The sequence below is a fragment of the Lucilia sericata genome, unplaced genomic scaffold (assembly GCF_015586225.1).
Source record: "Lucilia sericata isolate MDLA Ls3-8-SP2 unplaced genomic scaffold, ASM1558622v1 Contig002723F_arrow, whole genome shotgun sequence".
In the NCBI taxonomy this organism is placed as follows: Eukaryota; Metazoa; Arthropoda; class Insecta; order Diptera; family Calliphoridae; genus Lucilia; species Lucilia sericata.
Window position 1 is genome coordinate 24,674 of NW_023996444.1, and position 17,669 is coordinate 42,342.

General features: G+C 33.6%; 2 protein-coding genes across 2 annotated transcripts; both read right to left on the minus strand.

Annotated features, from left to right (window-relative positions):
• Window positions 1–8,256: 8,256 nt before the first annotated feature.
• LOC119614247 lies at window positions 8,257–12,399 on the minus strand (the record flags this gene model as incomplete). Its single annotated transcript, XM_037970389.1, has 4 exons — window positions 12,188–12,399; window positions 9,393–9,663; window positions 8,889–9,326; window positions 8,257–8,833 (listed from the first exon to the last, which is right to left on the minus strand). Coding segments are annotated over exons 1-4 (1,498 nt in total), but the record flags the coding sequence as incomplete, so codon positions are not given.
• Window positions 12,400–14,141: 1,742 nt separating this feature from the next.
• LOC119614246 lies at window positions 14,142–17,412 on the minus strand. The gene is made up of 2 exons (XM_037970386.1): window positions 15,568–17,412; window positions 14,142–15,464 (listed from the first exon to the last, which is right to left on the minus strand). The coding sequence occupies exons 1-2, from the start codon at window positions 17,410–17,412 to the stop codon at window positions 14,142–14,144; spliced, it is 3,168 nt and encodes a 1,055-aa protein (XP_037826314.1).
• Window positions 17,413–17,669: the final 257 nt, after the last annotated feature.

Genomic DNA, 17,669 nt, shown 5'->3' on the forward strand with positions numbered 1-17,669 from the left:
TTTTTAGAAAATGGCCAATTGGATAGATCGGTAGAATTATTTTCCCAGGTTTAAAAAGGCGGTAATTTGAGGTTCCGATATGGTTGCGAATAACTTTGACAGTTTTCGTGCTATGACAATAATTTATGCATCACTTTAATGCATTACGATTGTACTTTAACTTGGTATATCATTTGTGGCAAAATGTGTTCTTCTAAAAAATTGTAAATTCGATGGATCGGTAGAATTGTTGTTCTATGTTTAAAAACGCTATGATTTGAGGTTCCGATATGGTTGCAAATAACTTTGACAGTTTTCATGCCAGGACAATCGTTTATGCATCATTTTAAAGCATTACAGTTGCACTTTGTTTTGGTGTATAATTTGTGACATAATGAATTTTTACAAAAATTGGATAGATCGGTATATTTATTGGTACAGGTTTAGAAATGCGGTAATTTAAAGCTCCGATATGGTTGCAAATATCTTTTATAGTTTTCATGTTATAACAGTCGATTATATATCTTTTTATTGCATTATAGTTGCCATTTGCTTTGGTATATAATTTATTCCATAATATATTTTTAGAAAATGGCCAATTGGATAGATCGGTAGAATTATTTTCACAGCTTTAAAAACGCAGTAATCTGAGGTTCCGATATGGTTGCAATTAACTTTGACAGTTTTCGTGCTAGGACAGTCATTTATGCACCATTTTAAAGCATTAAAATTGCCATTTGTTTTGGTATATAATTTATTGCATAATGTATTTTTAGAAAATGGCCAATTGGATAGATCGGTAGAATTATTTTCCCAGGTTTAAAAAGGCGGTAATTTGAGGTTCCGATATGGTTGTGAATAACTTTGACAGTTTTTATGCTATGACAGTCATTTATGCATCATTTTAAAGCATTATGATTGTACTTTAATTTGGTATATCATTTGTAGCATAATGTGTTCGTCTAAAAAATGGTCAATTTGATGGATCGGTAGAATTACTGTTCTATTTTTAAAAACGCGGCAATTTGAGCTTCCGATATGGTTGCAATTAACTTTATCAGTTTTCGTGCTAGGACAGTCATTTATGCACCATTTTAAAGCAATTTAAAATTGCCATTTGTTTTGGTATATAATTTATTGCATAATGTATTTTTAGAAAATGGCCAATTGGATAGATCGGTAGAATTATTCTCCCCGGTTTAAAAAGGCAGTAATCTGAGGTTCCGATATGGTTGCAATTACTTTGGCAGTTTTCGTGCTAGGACAGTCGTTTATGCATTAAAACTGCCATTTGTTTTGGTATATAATTTATTGCATAATGTATTTTTGGAAAATGGTCAATTGGATAGATCGGTAGAATTATTTTCCCAGGTTTAAAAATGCGGTAATTTGAGGTTCCGATATGGTTGTGAATAACTTTGACAGTTTTCATGCTATGACAGTCATTTATGCATCATTTTAAAGCATTACATTTGCACTTTGTTTTGGTGTATAATTTGTGGCATAATGAATTTTTACAAAAATTGGATAGATCGGTATATTTATTGGTACAGGTTTAGAAATGCGGTAATTTAAGGCTCCGATATGGTTGCAAATATCTTTTATAGTTTTCATGTTATAGCAGTCGTTTATATATGTTTTTATTGCATTATAGTTGCCATTTGTTTTGGTATATAATTTATTGCATAATATATTTTTAGAAAAAGGCCAATTGGATAGATCGGTAGAATTATTTTCACAGCTTTAAAAACGCGGTAATTTGAGGTTCCGATATGGTTGCAAATAACATTGACAGTTTTCACGCTATGACAGTCATTTATGCATCATTTTAAAGCATTGTGATTGCACTTTAATATGATATATAATTTGTAGCATAATGTGTGTTTTTACTAATTGGTCAATTTGGGAGATCGGTAGAATTATTGTTCTATGTTTAATAAACGCAGTAATCTGAGGTTCCGATATGGTTGCAATTAACTTTGGCAGTTTTCGTGCTAGGACAGTCGTTTATGCATTAAAATTGCCATTTGTTTTGGTATATAATTTATTGCATAATGTATTTTTAGAAAATGGCCAATTGGATAGATCGGTAGAATTATTTTCCCAGGTTTAAAAAGGCGGTAATTTGAGGTTCCGATATGGTTGTGAATAACTTTGACAGTTTTCATGCTATGACAGTCATTTATGCATCATTTTAAAGCATAGCAGTTGCACTTTGTTTTGGTGTATAATTTGTGGCATAATGAATTTTTACAAAAATTGGATAGATCGGTATATTTATTGGTACAGGTTTAAAAACGCGGTAATTTAAGGCTCCGATATGGCTGTAAATAACATTGACAGTTTTCACGCTATGACAGTCATTTATGCATCATTTTAAAGCATTATGATTGCACTTTAATATGGTATATCATTTGTGGCATAATGTGTTCGTCTAAAAAATGGTCAATTTGATGGATCGGTAGAATTATTGTTCTATGTTTAAAAACGCGATAATTTGAGGTTCCGATATGGTTGCAAATAACATTGACAGTTTTCATGCTATGACAGTCATTTATGCACCATTTTAAAGCATTATGATTGCACTTTAATATGGTACATAATTTGTAGCATAATGTGTGTTTCTACAAATTGGTCAATTTGATAGATCGGTAGAATTATTGTTTTATGTTTAACTAGCTATACCCAGTGTGCTTCGCTACCCTCATCGTAATGGAATAAAATAAATATTATTGTAAATGTATATATATCTGCAATATCAAAAAGTCCCCTATTTAAATTTATGTTTATATATTCAATATTTTAGAAAACTCAAAAAGTACCAATGAAGTACGAAACAGTAACAAAAGACCTCTTTTATTTAATTTCATGATCCTAAGTTCAATATTATAGAAAATTAAAAAAGTACCAGTTGAAGAACGAAAAATTACCAAAGGGTCCCCTTTTATAGATTCTCATTAACTCCGGGCTCCACATGGTTAATTTCATGTTATAAAAAACACAAAAAGTACCTTTTGAAGAACGAAAAATTACCAAAAAGTCCTCTTTTATATGTTCTCACTTACTCCGGGCTCTACGTACTTAATTTCATGTTTCTAGGTTCAATATAATAGAAAATTCAAAAAGTACCTTTTGAAGAACGAAAAAGTGCCGAAAAGTCCCCTTTTATAGGTTATCACTTAATCTTGGCTGTACTTGCTTAATTTCATGTTTCTAGGTTCAATATTATAGAAAATTCAAAAAGTACCTTTTGAAGAACGAAAAAGTACCAAAAAGTCCCCTCTTATAGATTCTCATTTACTCCAGGCTCTATATGCTTAATTTCATGCTTCTAGGATCAATATTATAGAAAATTCAAAAAGTACCTTTTGAAGAACGAAAAAGTACCAAAAAGTCCCCTTTTATAGATTCTCATTTACTAAGGGCTCTACATGCTTAATTTCATGTTTCTAGGTTAAATTTTATAGAAAACTCAAAAAGTACCATTCGAAGGACGAAAAAGTACCAAAAAGTCCCCTTTTATAGGTCCTCACTTAATTCGGGCTCTACATGTTTAATTTCATGTTTCTAGGTTCAATATTATAGAAAATTCAAAAAGTACCTTTTGAAGAACAAAAAAGTACCAAAAGTCCCCTTTTATAGTTTATCACTTAATCCAGGCTCTACATGCATGCTTTCATGTTTCTATTTTCAATATTATAGAAAATTCATAAAGTACCTTTTGAAGAACGAAAAAGTACCAAAAAGTCCCCTTTTATAGATTCTCATTTACTACGGGCTCTAAATGCTTATTTTCATGTTTCTAGGTTCAATTTAATAGAAAACTCAAAAAGTACCAGTCGAAAGACGAAAAAGTACCAGTCGAAAGACGAAAAAGTACCAAAAAGTCCCCTTTTGTAGATTCTCATTTACTCCGGGCTCTACATGCTTAATTTCATGTTTCTAGGTTAAATTCTATAGAAAACTCAAAAAGTACCAGTCGAAGGACGAAAAAGTACCAAAAAGTCCCCTTTTATAGATTCTCATTTACTCCGGGCTCTACATGCTTAATTTCATGTTTCTAGGTTAAATTTTATAGAAAACTCAAAAAGTACCAGTCGAAAGACGAAAAAGTACCAAAAAGTCCCCTTTTATAGATTCTCATTTACTAAGGGCTCTACATGCTTAATTTCATGTTTCTAGGTTAAATTTTATAGAAAACTCAAAAAGTACCAGTCGAAGGACGAAAAAGTACCAAAAAGTCCCCTTTTATAGATTCTCATTTACTAAGGGCTCTACATGCTTAATTTCATGTTTCTAGGTTAAATTTTATAGAAAACTCAAAAAGTACCAGTCGAAGAACGAAAAAGTACCAAAAAGTCCCTTATTATAGATTCTCATTTACTCTGGGCTCTACATGCTTAATTTCATGTTTCTAGGTTAAATTTTATAGAAAACTCAAAAAGTACCAGTCGAAGGACGAAAAAGTACCAAAAAGTCCCCTATTATAGATTCTCATTTACTCTGGGCTCTACATGCTTAAATTCATGTTTCTAGGTTAAATTTTATAGAAAACTCAAAAAGTACCAGTCGAAAGACGAAAAAGTTCCAAAAAGTCCCCTTTTATAGATTCTCATTTACTCCGGGCTCTACATGCTTAATTTCATGTTTCTAGGTTAAATTTTATAGAAAACTCAAAAAATATCAATCGAAAGACGAAAAAGTGCCAAAAAGTCCCCTTTTATAGATTCTCATTTACTAAGGGCTCTACATGCTTAATTTCATGTTTCTAGGTTAAATTTTATAGAAAACTCAAAAAGTACCACTCGAAGGACGAAAAAGTACCAAATAGTCCCCTTTTATAGATTCTCATTTACTAAGGGCTCTACATGCTTAATTTTATGTTTCTAGGTTAAATTTTATAGGAAACTCAAAAAGTACCAGTCGAAGGACGAAAAAGTACCAAAAAGTCCCCTCTTATAGATTCTCATTAACTAAGGCCTCCGCATGCTTAATTTCATGTTTCTAGGTTAAATTTTATAGAAAACTCAAAAAGTACCAGTCGAAGGACGAAAAAGTACCAAAACGTCCCCTATTATAGATTCTCATTTACTCTGGGCTCTACATGCTTAATTTCATGTTTCTAGGTTAAATTTCATAGAAAACTCAAAAAGTACCAGTCGAAGGACGAAAAAGTACCAAAAAGTTCCCTTTTATAGATTCTCATTTACTCTGGGCTATACATGCTTAAATTCATGTTTCTAGGTTAAATTTTATAGAAAACTCAAAAAGTACCAGTCGAAAGACGAAAAAGTTCCAAAAAGTCCCCTTTTATAGATTCTCATTTACTCCGGGCTCTACATGCTTAATTTCATGTTTCTAGGTTAAATTTTATAGAAAACTCAAAAAGTATCATTCGAAAGACGAAAAAGTACCAAATAGTCCCCTTTTATAGATTCTCATTTACTAAGGGCTCTACATGCTTAATTTTATGTATCTAGGTTAAATTTTATAGAAAACTCAAAAAGTACCAGTCGAAGGACGAAAAAGTACCAAAAAGTCCCCTTTTATAGATTCTCATTAACTAAGGCCTCCACATGCTTAATTTCATGTTTCTAGGTTAAATTTTATAGAAAACTCAAAAAGTACCAGTCGAAGGACGAAAAAGTACCAAAAAGTCCCCTTTTATAGATTCTCATTTACTCCGGTCTCTACATGTTTAATTTCATGTTTCTAGGTTCAATATTATAGAAAATTCAAAAAGTACCTTTTGAAGAACGAAAAAGTACCAAAAAGTCCCGTTTTATAGATTCTCAATTACTCCGAGCGCTACATGCTTAATTTCATGTTTCTAGGTTTAATTTTAAAGAAAACTCAAAAAAGTACCTGTGTAGAACGAAAAAGTAGCGAAAAGTCCTTTTATTATTAATTTCATGTTTCTATTTCAATGTCATAGAAAACTCAAAAAGGACCAGTTGGAGAATGAAAAGTACCAAAAAATATCACTTGATACCGGGGTTCCAAATAACACCCCATTAGGATATTTAGTGTTTCTAAATTTAAAAATTTTATCTAAATTGGATCATTGTGGTTGAATAAAATCAAATTTCCCGTTTTTACCCCTTTTGGTACTTTTTTCCTCCCCATTAACGAAATAAAAATTCTATTCCAAAAAGTTGCAACATCGTAGTGGGAGCCCGTTATTATGTATTCATATGTATAAGTTAATAAACCAAAAACAATGTTTTATGAAAAAAGTACCAAAAATAGGTACAATTTTAACCCCTTAAACGTCCGAATATCCAAAAAGTACTAAATTCATATTTTTATTTTTTCGTTAAGTTATGAAGGAGTCAAAAATATTTTTTGAATGTGCACTGGTTTAAAAGATACATGGGGTGCGAAAAAAGTACCAAAATACAGTTTTTACCCGTTTATTCCCTAAACGGGCCGAATTTTAAAAAAGTACCAGACACCTGTCCGTTTATTTTTTAAATGAACGGCGATAAGCTTTAAACTGTTTTTGTATCTTTTCTAGTTTAGGAGATATAAGGTTACCGAATTTACCCGTTTTTACCCTTTTTTACCCCCTAAACATTCGAATTTCCAAAAATCCCGTCTTAGTGGATCTATTTGGCGGGAGACCAACCTCCTGTCCAAATTTCAGCTCTTTAGCTTCAACCGTTTAGGCTGTGCGATGATGAATCAGTCAGTCAGTCAGTCAGTCAGTCAGTCAGTAACGTTAGAATTTTATATATATAGATAAACGCTGTAATCTGAGGTTCCGATATGGTTGCAATTAACTTTGACAGTTTTCGTGCTAGGACAGTCATTTATGCACCATTTTAAAGCAGTAAAATTGCCATTTGTTTTGGTATATAATTTATTGCATAATGTATTTTTAGAAAATGGCCAATTGGATAGATCGGTAGAATTATTCTCCCCGGTTTAAAAAGGCAGAAATTTGAGGTTCCGATATGGTTGCGAATAACTTTGACAGTTTTCATGCTATGACAATCATTTATGCATCATTTTAATGCATTACGATTGTACTTTAACTTGGTATATCACTTGTGGCAAAATGTGTTCTTCTAAAAAATTGTAAATTTGATGGATCGGTAGAATTGTTGTTCTATGTTTAAAAACGCTATGAGTTGAGGTTCCGTTATGGTTGCAAATAACTTTGACAGTTTTCATGACAGGACAATCGTTTATGCATCATTTTAAAGCATTACATTTGCACTTTGTTTTGGTGTATAATTTGTGGCATAATGAATTTTTACAAAAATTGGATAGATCGGTATATTTATTGGTACAGGTTTAGAAATGCGGTAATTTAAGGCTCCGATATGGTTGCAAATATCTTTTATAGTTTTCATGTTATAGCAGTCGTTTATATATCTTTTTATTGCATTATAGTTGCCATTTGTTTTGGTAATTTGAGGTTCCGATATGGTTGTGAATAACTTTGACAGTTTTCATGCTATGACAGTCATTTATGCATCATTTTAAAGCATTATGATTGCACTTTAATATGGTATATCATTTGTAGCATAATGTGTGTTTTTACAAATTGGTCAATTTGATAGATCGGTAGAATTATTGTTCTATGTTTAATAAACGCAGTAATCTGAGGTTCCGATATGGTTGCAATTAACTTTGGCAGTTTTCGTGCTAGGACATGCACCATTTTAAAGCATTAAAATTGCCATTTGTTTTGGTATATAATTTATTGCATAATGTATTTTTAGAAAATTGCAAATTGGATAGATCGGTAGAATTATTTTCCCAGGTTTAAAAAGGCGGTAATTTGAGGTTCCGATATGGTTGTGAATAACTTTGACTGTTTTCATGCTATGACAGTTGTTTGGGGCCAAATCGGTAATCCCGGTTGTTACCTCTTAGTTGCTGAGCTGGTTCCTAGGTGCTGGTTGTTGGCAAACTGTCTCCGGCAGCCGTCCACTTGGTTTTCTCTTGATGCGGCAGGTCAGGGCCAAATGTGTTTTTATAGGCGCCGTGCTATAAAGCCATAGGTAATAAAGCCATATGGTTATATTTCTCATTTCATTGAGAAATAAGGCCATATGACTTTATTTCCATGTAAGGAATGAAATAAAACCATTATGGTGTTATTGCTCATTTAATTTTTTTCATAATTCAAATTTATTTACAAAAAAAAATGTAGTTCAGTTCACAAATGAATATAATAAAGTTCAGTTCACAAATGAAATGTAATAAAATTCAGTACACAAATGAAATGTTTCAAAATTTTTAATAATTAATAATATATAAATGTACCATTCTTGATAATGGCACGACAAATTGGACACAATGTTTGTGTTCCTTTTTGCTTAGCACTTTCTTTCAGTTGTTGGTAACATGGTTGACAAAGTTTGCATGGATCAAACAGTATTTGCCTTTCCCTTTCACAACAAATAATACACGTAAGATATTGTTGTTCTTTTTCTATTGTGTCAGTGCTGTCTTCTCCACTGCTATTTGTATCTGATTCGTCGTCATCGCTGTCAATTGTATTAATGAAACTTTCCTCAATCATACAGTTCTTCATTTTAGAGAACTGTCCGAGTAAAGTATTCAGTGTTATTTTCTTCTCCCTCAGTAGCTGATATTGCTTCTGTATAAATTTGTTTCGCTTTTCAAGGTAAGTGTTACTCTTTGTGTATAAAGATGTGCATCCGGAAATGGATTTTAAAAAATCACTTGACTTAACCGCATCTAAATCGCATAAACAGTCAAGAAATCTATAAAAATTGCCATGTTTTGGAAGCTGCATATTAAGCTGCCTATGAAAGCCTTCTGCGGCGTTGCTTGTTCGGATCGGTTCTTTGTACACAGAGAAGTTCGTTACTTTTTCCTTAAACAAAAAGAAAATATATTTTTTTCTTTTAATAAAATAAACTGTATAATACCTTTTTCATCCAGTAAGAATCAAAATATTTGATGAAAGGTTGAAAATAGCTTTCTGTCATCTTTCCTTTAATATATTTTACATCCATTGCATCTGCTTTCAAAATTTGGTATGCTGCTGTTATATCGTTTGGTTTTAACAATGGCAAATATAAGAATTTATTAAAGAAAACTTTAGCCTGATTATTCTTATTTAACTCATTTATAAATCCAGGAATTTTCAAAGCCTTTCGCCGCAATGCTTGTGTGTAATGAAACCAACAACCAACGAGTTTTACTGTTGGGTACAACTTTTTAATAGCATTTCGAAGCCCATTTTCATAATCAGTTATAACTCTGTTTGGTTGCAAATCTAATATATTGGACTTTAAATAATGCAACATGTGCGTATATGCTTCTTCTGATTTCTTGGACATCAAAACATATATAAATGGAAACGTCTGTAAGCGGAAGAAAAGTAATTTATTTTAATGAATTTGTTTCTAGTCATATTACATGTTACTTACATGTTCGCAGTGAACGAAATGAATAATGAGCAATTGCTTAAAATCCTTCGATGTTGGAACCACATTAAAAGTTGCATCCATTACGTAATTACGTGGCTCAGACGTGCTGCTCATTGATTGTATAGTTTTTGAAATTGTTGGCGAAACGAAAAGAGTGTATGAGAAATTCTCAGTAATTATTGTATCAGTATAAAATTTTTCTTCACTGTTATATCTGGACATGGCAAATTTTTGAACAACTTCTTCATTTTTAAATACTTCAATGATGTTACTAAAAGTCATTGGAGATTTAGGAAATTTTTTTTTTTTTATATTGAATAGTTGTCTGCGCATTCTTCCATATTCTATTGTTTTGGAAGCTTCTTTAAATTTTTTACATTGTTGGTCAAATATATCACGTACACTTAATCTTTTAATTGGCGCATTTTGAACTTTACATTTAATTGCATTGATAACTTCCAATTTTCTAAAAAGTTCACCTTGTGGTCCATGATTATGAGTTTGGAATTTTCCACTTTTTCGGCAATATATTGTGTTATTTAAGTCCACCGCAACACCAACGTTACAGTTTTTTTCATAGCAATAATAATATTTAATACTATTTCTGCTATATCTATATTTAAATATTTGTTCTTCATCTTTTATGTATAATAATTTGCTGGATGCCCTAAATCCAGGTATTAATTCATATTCGTATATTTGGGCCTCTTCCATTTTATTATTTGATTTAATTTTCTGATGATGTTTGCTTGCAACACGAGGTTAGTATACTGAATTGATAATGTAATAATAAAAAAATAATACATAGTCAGTACCGCTACTTTTTCTTTTGATAAGTTCAAGGCGAATTTACATAAGGTGCTGTTAATCAATCAGCTGATTATTTTTTCTTCACTTGACTGGTACGCACTGATGTCAGAGTTTGTTATTGTTTACATTTTTATATTTGAAAATTTCCGATAAAACGTAGAAAAACTTTGTTATTTTTTTGAATTATTCATGAAAAAATCTAAAAATACCAAGCATTTATTTTATTTAAATAATGAAATAGTTTGTATGTATATGCAAACTTTATTTTAGAAAAATATATATTTTTTTATTAAATTTACACTGTGTAGATAACATGATTAACTAAAAAAATTCTGTTCCGGAATACTTTATATAACGAATACGGAATACTTTATATAGTGACATTTTTAAAAAAAACTAGGTCGCGCATCGAGTGGGGCTCCAAAGTTTAATACATTTCAGTTTAATCGCTTAATAAAAATTTTCTAAATAGCCGGCCTACGGCCGGACGCAAGGATTTACAACTCTATAATATGTCCAACACCGGCTTCGCTTAGTAAAGATTTCCTAAATAGCCGGCCTACGGCCAGACGCAAGGATTTACAACTCTATAATATGTCCAACACCGGCTTCGCTTAGTAAAGATTTCCTAAATAGCCGGCCTACGGCCGGGCGCAAGGACTTTCTTCTCTATGATATGTCCAACACCGGCTTCGCTTAGTAAAGATTTCCTAAATAGCCGGCCTAAGGTCGAACGCTCTTGTTACACGGAAAGTGTATTTTTAGCGAAGCCGGTGTCCAATATATCTCAGAGGAGAAAACCCTGGCGCCCGGCCGAAGGCCGGCTATCAAACATATATTTTTTTTATTTCGTGATATAAAAGTAATATAATGAAATAACTTCCCAAAAATATTTTTAGGGATTTATTTCATTTTTGAATTTTGAGGAATTATTGGCAACTGATTCTTTTGTCAATTTGTAACCGTAACTATTTCACTGTTATGGCGTTATTTCAACTTTGGTTGCTTTTAGTTTATGGTGATATTGCACTTGGGTGTAGGCAATAAAGCCATATGGTTATATTTCTCATTTCATTGAGAAATAAGGCCATATGGCTTTATTACCTATGGCTTTATAACACGGCGCCGTTTTTATATACACACAAACACTTGTTGTTGTGTTGCCAAAAAACAACCCTTATTTTTATTTTATTAAAAAGCTTTGTTTACTTCTTTTCTTTTGTATTTCTGTTTATTTTATTTAAGTTCACTTTTCCTTTTGTTTTTATTTAATTAAACTTTAATTTTATTTTAATTCTTAAACTTTTATTTTATTTCAATTTCTTTTATTAATTTTGCACTTGTTGTCTGTCCGGTGGTTGAAAAGCAATGAGAATAAAAAAAATGTGTCAAGCCCTTTGACATAAAGAGCAACGCAAACTCACTACACTAAAGTGGGGAGTTGCCATATAATGCATATTGTTCTAGCGATTTTACACATAGAGAAAATATAAACTATGTGTTACACTAGACAGACACAAACATACCGCCCACCTTGCAACGGTAGTGCAAAATATAAAATCAAATACAAAATTAGATATAAGTAATATAACAAATTCAATTATGTTATCTAGAGCAACAAATTAACATTTTAAGTTCATTATTGTTAATTATAAAAAAGGAATAACAAAAGTTAACAAATATAATTAACATATGAGAACAATTCAAGTATATAAAAAATAATAGTACATTCAAATGTTTTTAAGTGTAACGTTAAAGAGTACATATCAAACAAAATGTAAATAATACTTTAAAGCCTTTTGAGGGCAACAAATTATAGCATAAATAATATACTTCAGGTTCTTTTGACACCTTCTCCAAAATATGCTATGCCGAATATGGTATTCTGGGCATATAGTTGTCCTGGGCGACTCATAGCTGGTCCAATCAGAATTCTGCTCATAGTATCAGCTCCTAGGATAAGCTGGTAAGGTCAACTAATATGCCAGTGTACGTCCGCATTGGCACGGTCTACAGTTGTTGGACGTAGATATTTGTCTGCTCGCTCCACATTAACAATAGGGCTTCGGCCGTAAATCTTGTCTTCTAAAATACATTCAACCGTTATGCGACGTTTCTTCTCGCGACGATGGTATACAACGATGTCAGTACGTCCTTTAGAAATCCGTAAGCCCAATTCTTCGACTTCACGTTTCATGATTGCTGACCTGGCCGCTGTTGGATCTATTAATGCTCTAATGAAGACGTCAGTATCATGATTGGTGACTACCCGTATCAACGCTGTCATGGGAAACTAAATACGGCCCTGCGGCAAAGGGTGCAACCAAGTATTATGGTCCTGCATACAGCGACGGCACCGATCTATACTTCTACAATTCGCTCGGCTGTGCGACTGAGCCAGGCAGTTATAACATAACAAGTTTTGGGCAACAACTCGAAGCTTTAGCTCCACGGGCATCACAATAAAACGTGAACACTGTCGTATGGCGTGAAGGCGATTACAAAGCGGGCAACCATAATCGGTGTTGAAGTCCATTTTTATACCCTACACCACTATAGTGGGGAGGGTATTATGCGTTTGTGCTGATGTTTGTAACACCCAAAAATATTGGTCCTACACCCACCTTAAAGTATACCAATCGACTCAGAATCACTTCCTGAGTCGATTAAGCTATGTCCGTCTGTCCGTCCGTCCGTCCGTCTGTCTGTGTGTCCATGTAAACCTTGTGCGCTATTGAAAATGGTTGAAATCGGTCCATTATTTCACCTAGCCCCCATACAACCGGACCCCCCGAATAGGGCTTTTGACCTCATAATTATGTTAAATGATCTGCTATCTCTACAAAAATTGGAAAAGTTTAGTTTTATATATGTCTTAATAATTCTAGTGATTTTCGTAAAGATCGGGCATTATTTGACCCTAGCCCCCATACAAAGTCCCCCTCAGAAAATGACTTGAATGTCCACAATTCACTTATAAACAGTAGTATCACGATGAAATTTGGCACAAATGAGTTTTATATAAACATAATTCCCAACAATAAATTTTATAGGGATCGGACCAAGTTTTACTCTAGCCCCCATATAAGCGGACCTTCCGATTTGGGCCTTTTAGCTCATAACTTTGTCAAATACACTACTATCTCTCCAAAAATCGGCACAACTAAGTTGGATATAATTATAAATAACACTGTCGATTTTTATAATGATCGGGCATTATTTGACCCTATCCCCTATACAAAATCCCCTTCAGGAAATGACTTGAATGTCCACAATTCACTTATAAACACTAGTATCAATATGAAATTTACCACAAATAGATTTTATATAAACATTTTATATAAAATGTCGACATTAAATTTTATAAGGATCGGACCAATTTTTTCCCTAGCCCCCATACAACCGGACCTACCGATTAGGGCCTCTTAGCTCATGACTACGATAAATATACTACTATCTTCCCAAAAATTGGCACAACTAAGTTTGATATGTAATTATAAATAACACTGTAATTTTTCGCCATGATCGGAACAATGTGTTGATGTTTGTAGCACTCAAAAATATTTGTCCTTATTAAGCTATGTCCGTCTTTGTGACCGTGTAAAACTTGTGTGCACGCAACAGATCGCAATTTTGAATATAATTTGTTAAAATGTGTCACATACTATTCTCTTGATCCACTGACGATGGCTGTTGAAAATGATTAAAATCGGTCTTCTATTTTTCCTAGTCAGCATACAACCGAACATGAACAGACATTATTTGGAACCTATATAAGATTAACAGAAATGCGTAATTATTGAAATTAATCACATTTAATATTGGCAATTGGTGTAGGGTATCATATGGTCGGCCACGCCCGACTATAATTTCTTACTTGTTTTTTAATCTAGAAGTTTAAATGAGCAACTTTATTTTAGAAAAGGTGATATTGAATTATTAATCAGTGCAATTAGGGAGTAAAACTAATTTGTGTATCGGTCGAGTGATTTCGCCATTTTGAGTTTTAAGGTCAGCCACTCGAACTTTACCGTCAGAACCATGATAAACTTTTACAACACGACCTAAGCGCGATTCAGTTGGACAACAAGGTTCACTTTTAAGAACAACGAGGTCATTTTCTTTTAAGTCTATTTGGGGACTTTTCCATTTATTACGCTTGTGCAACTCTTTTAAATATTCGTCTTTCCAACGGTGACAAATTTCTTGCTGCAATGCTTTGATTTTTCGCCAACGGTTTACTATACTAATTGGCGAGCTAAGCTCTTCAGGTTCAGCAGGAGTAAGAATAGCAGAGCCTATTAAAAAATGACCAGGAGTAAGAGCGGGCAAATCATCGATGCTGTCGGACGTAGGGCCAAGAGGACGCGAATTGAGACACGATTCTATCTTTGCCAAAAGTGTCGAAAACTCTTCAAACGTATATTTCATTTGTCCAGCTGACTTTTTAAAGTGCATTTTCAAACTTTTTACTCCTGCCTCCCACAGTCCTCCTATATGAGGAGCTGCTGCAGGAATAAAGTGCCACTCAAGATGTTGATGACCATATTTTTCTACTGCCGAATCACGTAATTCTTCTATATGTTTTTCGAAGTTATTTTCAAGTTCTCTTGCAGCGCCAACAAAATTCCTTCCATTATCAGAGAAAATGCGACTAGGGCAACCACGACGAGCAACAAATCGAGCCAAAGCTGCTAGAAATGCAGGAGTGGACAAATCGCTAACGGCCTCAATGTGAATCGCCTTAGTAGAGAAACAAACAAATAGACACACGTAGCCTTTAGTGATACGGCAATATCGACCAGTGAAACTTTTGATTTCAAATGGGCCGGCAAAATCAACACCTGTGTTAGTAAAAGGGCGACTTAAAGTAGTTCTTTCTTCAGGTAGCACTGCCATGATCTGATTTTGAAGCTTTTTTCTATGTATAACGCAGATTTTACAGTTGTGGATGACCGTTTTTATTAGATTTTTAGCCTTTATAATCCAACACTCCTGACGTACGACATTTAGGACTAAACGAGGGCCTCCATGTAAGACCATATTGTGGACAAACTCAACGTAAAGTTGTGCTAATCTACTAGTATATGCAAGTATTACGGGATGTCGTTCATTGTATGACAAACATTTTGTAGAGCCAAGACGACCATTAGCACGAATAATACCATTTTTGTCTAAGAAAGGCATAAGCGTTAATAAAGGACTACGAGAGTCAATTTTCTTTTTCGATGACAGACAACTAAACTCATCAGAAAAGTGCGACTGTTGAGAGAGAAAAAATAGGCGATTTCGTACAAATACAAGTTCTTGAGCGGAAATTGCTTTTGCTCGCAAGATTAAAAAATCTAAATATATAAGCAATAACATGATATGCTCTGGGCAAACTTGAGAAACGGTCCAGTATATCTTCTCGTTCAGCGGATCTAGCAATATTAACTTGCACTTGTTTCGATTCTTCTACTGTTTCGAATTCTAATGGACCTTCGGGCCACGACGATTTGTTTAATCTGAGCCAATCAGGACCATGCCACCAAAGTTTGTTTTCTCTTAAATCCGAAGGTATCAGCCCCCGGGTTGCTAGATCGGCAGGATTGTGATTAGAAGCTACGTGAAACCAATTTTTGTTTCCTACTTTTTCTAATATTGTTGCTACCCTATTTGCAACAAAGGTTTTCCAAGCAAGAACTATTGTCGAATCGGACCACAAATATAAATTATACGTATGCAATTTGAAATTGGGGATTACGCTGTTTACTAAATTGGCTAAAAGAACTGCGCCACACAACTCTAAACGCGGCAAAGATGGCCTTTTAACTGGAGCCACTTTTGTTTTGCCAATTAGTAGATTTACATAAACTTTATCACCATTCACAATACGTATATATAGTGTAGCTGCGTAAGCTAACTCAGAAGAGTCACAAAAGCCATGAAATTCAATATAAGAACTAGGCGTATATTGAACCCAACGATCAAGTTTAATTGTATCAATCTCATTATAATTAGAAATGAATGTCTTCCATTTTTGTAGAGCCACAGGTTTTATATGTTCGTCCCAGTCTATTTTGTCGAGCCACATTTGCTGCATCAAAATCTTTGCTGTTATAATCACTGGGGCCAACCAACCTGCTGGATCAAATAGCCTTGCTATAATTGAGAGTACTTCCCTCTTTGTATAAGCTGTTTTGAACTTAATCTTCTCAGTTGTAAAATAAAAGTAATCTTCTGCCGCATTCCAATGGACACCGAGTGTTTTAGCATTACTTTTATCATCGAGCGACAAAAAAGAAGAGTTAAGAAGATGTTCTTGGGGCAAATTTTTTAAAATTTGTTTAGAGTTTGAGGCCCATTTTCTCAACTCAAACCCAGCTGTACCCAATATACCAATTAATTGGTCTCGTGCCTCCAAAGCATCAGGGATCGAATGAGCTCCAACAAGAGCATCATCAACATACATTGACTCACGAAGAATTCTTGAGCCTAGCGGAAAACATCGTTCTTCATCGTCAGCTAACTGTAAAAGCGTTCTAAGGGCCAAAAAGGGGGCACAATTAACGCCAAAAGTGACGGTGTTCAACTGATAATCTTCGATTTGGGTTTCACTAGGACTACGAAAAACTATCTTCTGATACTGTCTATGTTCAGATTTTAATAAAATTTGTCGATACATTTTGGATATATCTGCATTAAAGACAAACTGAAAGAGTCGCCATTTTAGAATTAGGGCTACTAAATCAGCTTGCAATCTAGGGCCTACAAACTGCAAATCGTTAAGACTGTTACCATTAGAAGACGAGCTTGAAGCATTAAAAACAATTCTTAACTTTGTGGTGGTACTGTCAGGCTTAAAAACTCCATGGTGAGGTAAATAATAACTCGGACTACTTTCTGAATTTTCAATTTTCTCCATGTGTCCCAAAGCTATGTATTCTTTTAAAACCTCATCATATTGAGCCTTAAATTCAGGATTTCGCATTAAAACCTTTTCATTTCTTAAATATTGACTGAGAGCAATATGACGATTTGGGCCAAGTGACGAAAAAGTATCTTTAAAGGGCAAACAAACTATATATCTTCCTTCAGAATTTCTTGTGGAAGTAGAAAGATAGATCTCTTCACATTTTTTATCCTCTTCTGATAAAATCTTTCTACGAGAAACTTCTTCTAACTCCCAAAACTTTGTTAACTGATCGTCAATGGAAACTTTTGTCATATAATTGGTTATGAAAAACGTGAGGAATCATTACTTGGAGTTGGGCCTGTGACAATCCAGCCAAAAATTGTCTCTTGGGCCACTAAAGATTCGAAAATTCCATGTTGAACTCCATCACGAAGAATTAGGGGATACAAATCACCTCCTAACAATAAGTCTATTCACTGCTTTCATAAAACTTGGGGTCAGCATAATTCAGATTGGGCAAATCTATATTCTTTGGAGGCTTAAATGTATGTGTAGGTACATTTCCTGTT

Excerpts from the sequence above, each read along its gene's own strand:
- LOC119614246 (XM_037970386.1), bottom strand. The coding sequence starts at position 17,412 with ATGACAAAAGTTTCCATTGACGATCAGTTAACAAAGTTTTGGGAGTTA. Across the intron at positions 15,465-15,567 it reads GTTTGCCCAGAGCATATCAT|TCGCACTTTTCTGATGAGTT; the intron begins GTTATTGCTTAT and ends CTCTCTCAACAG.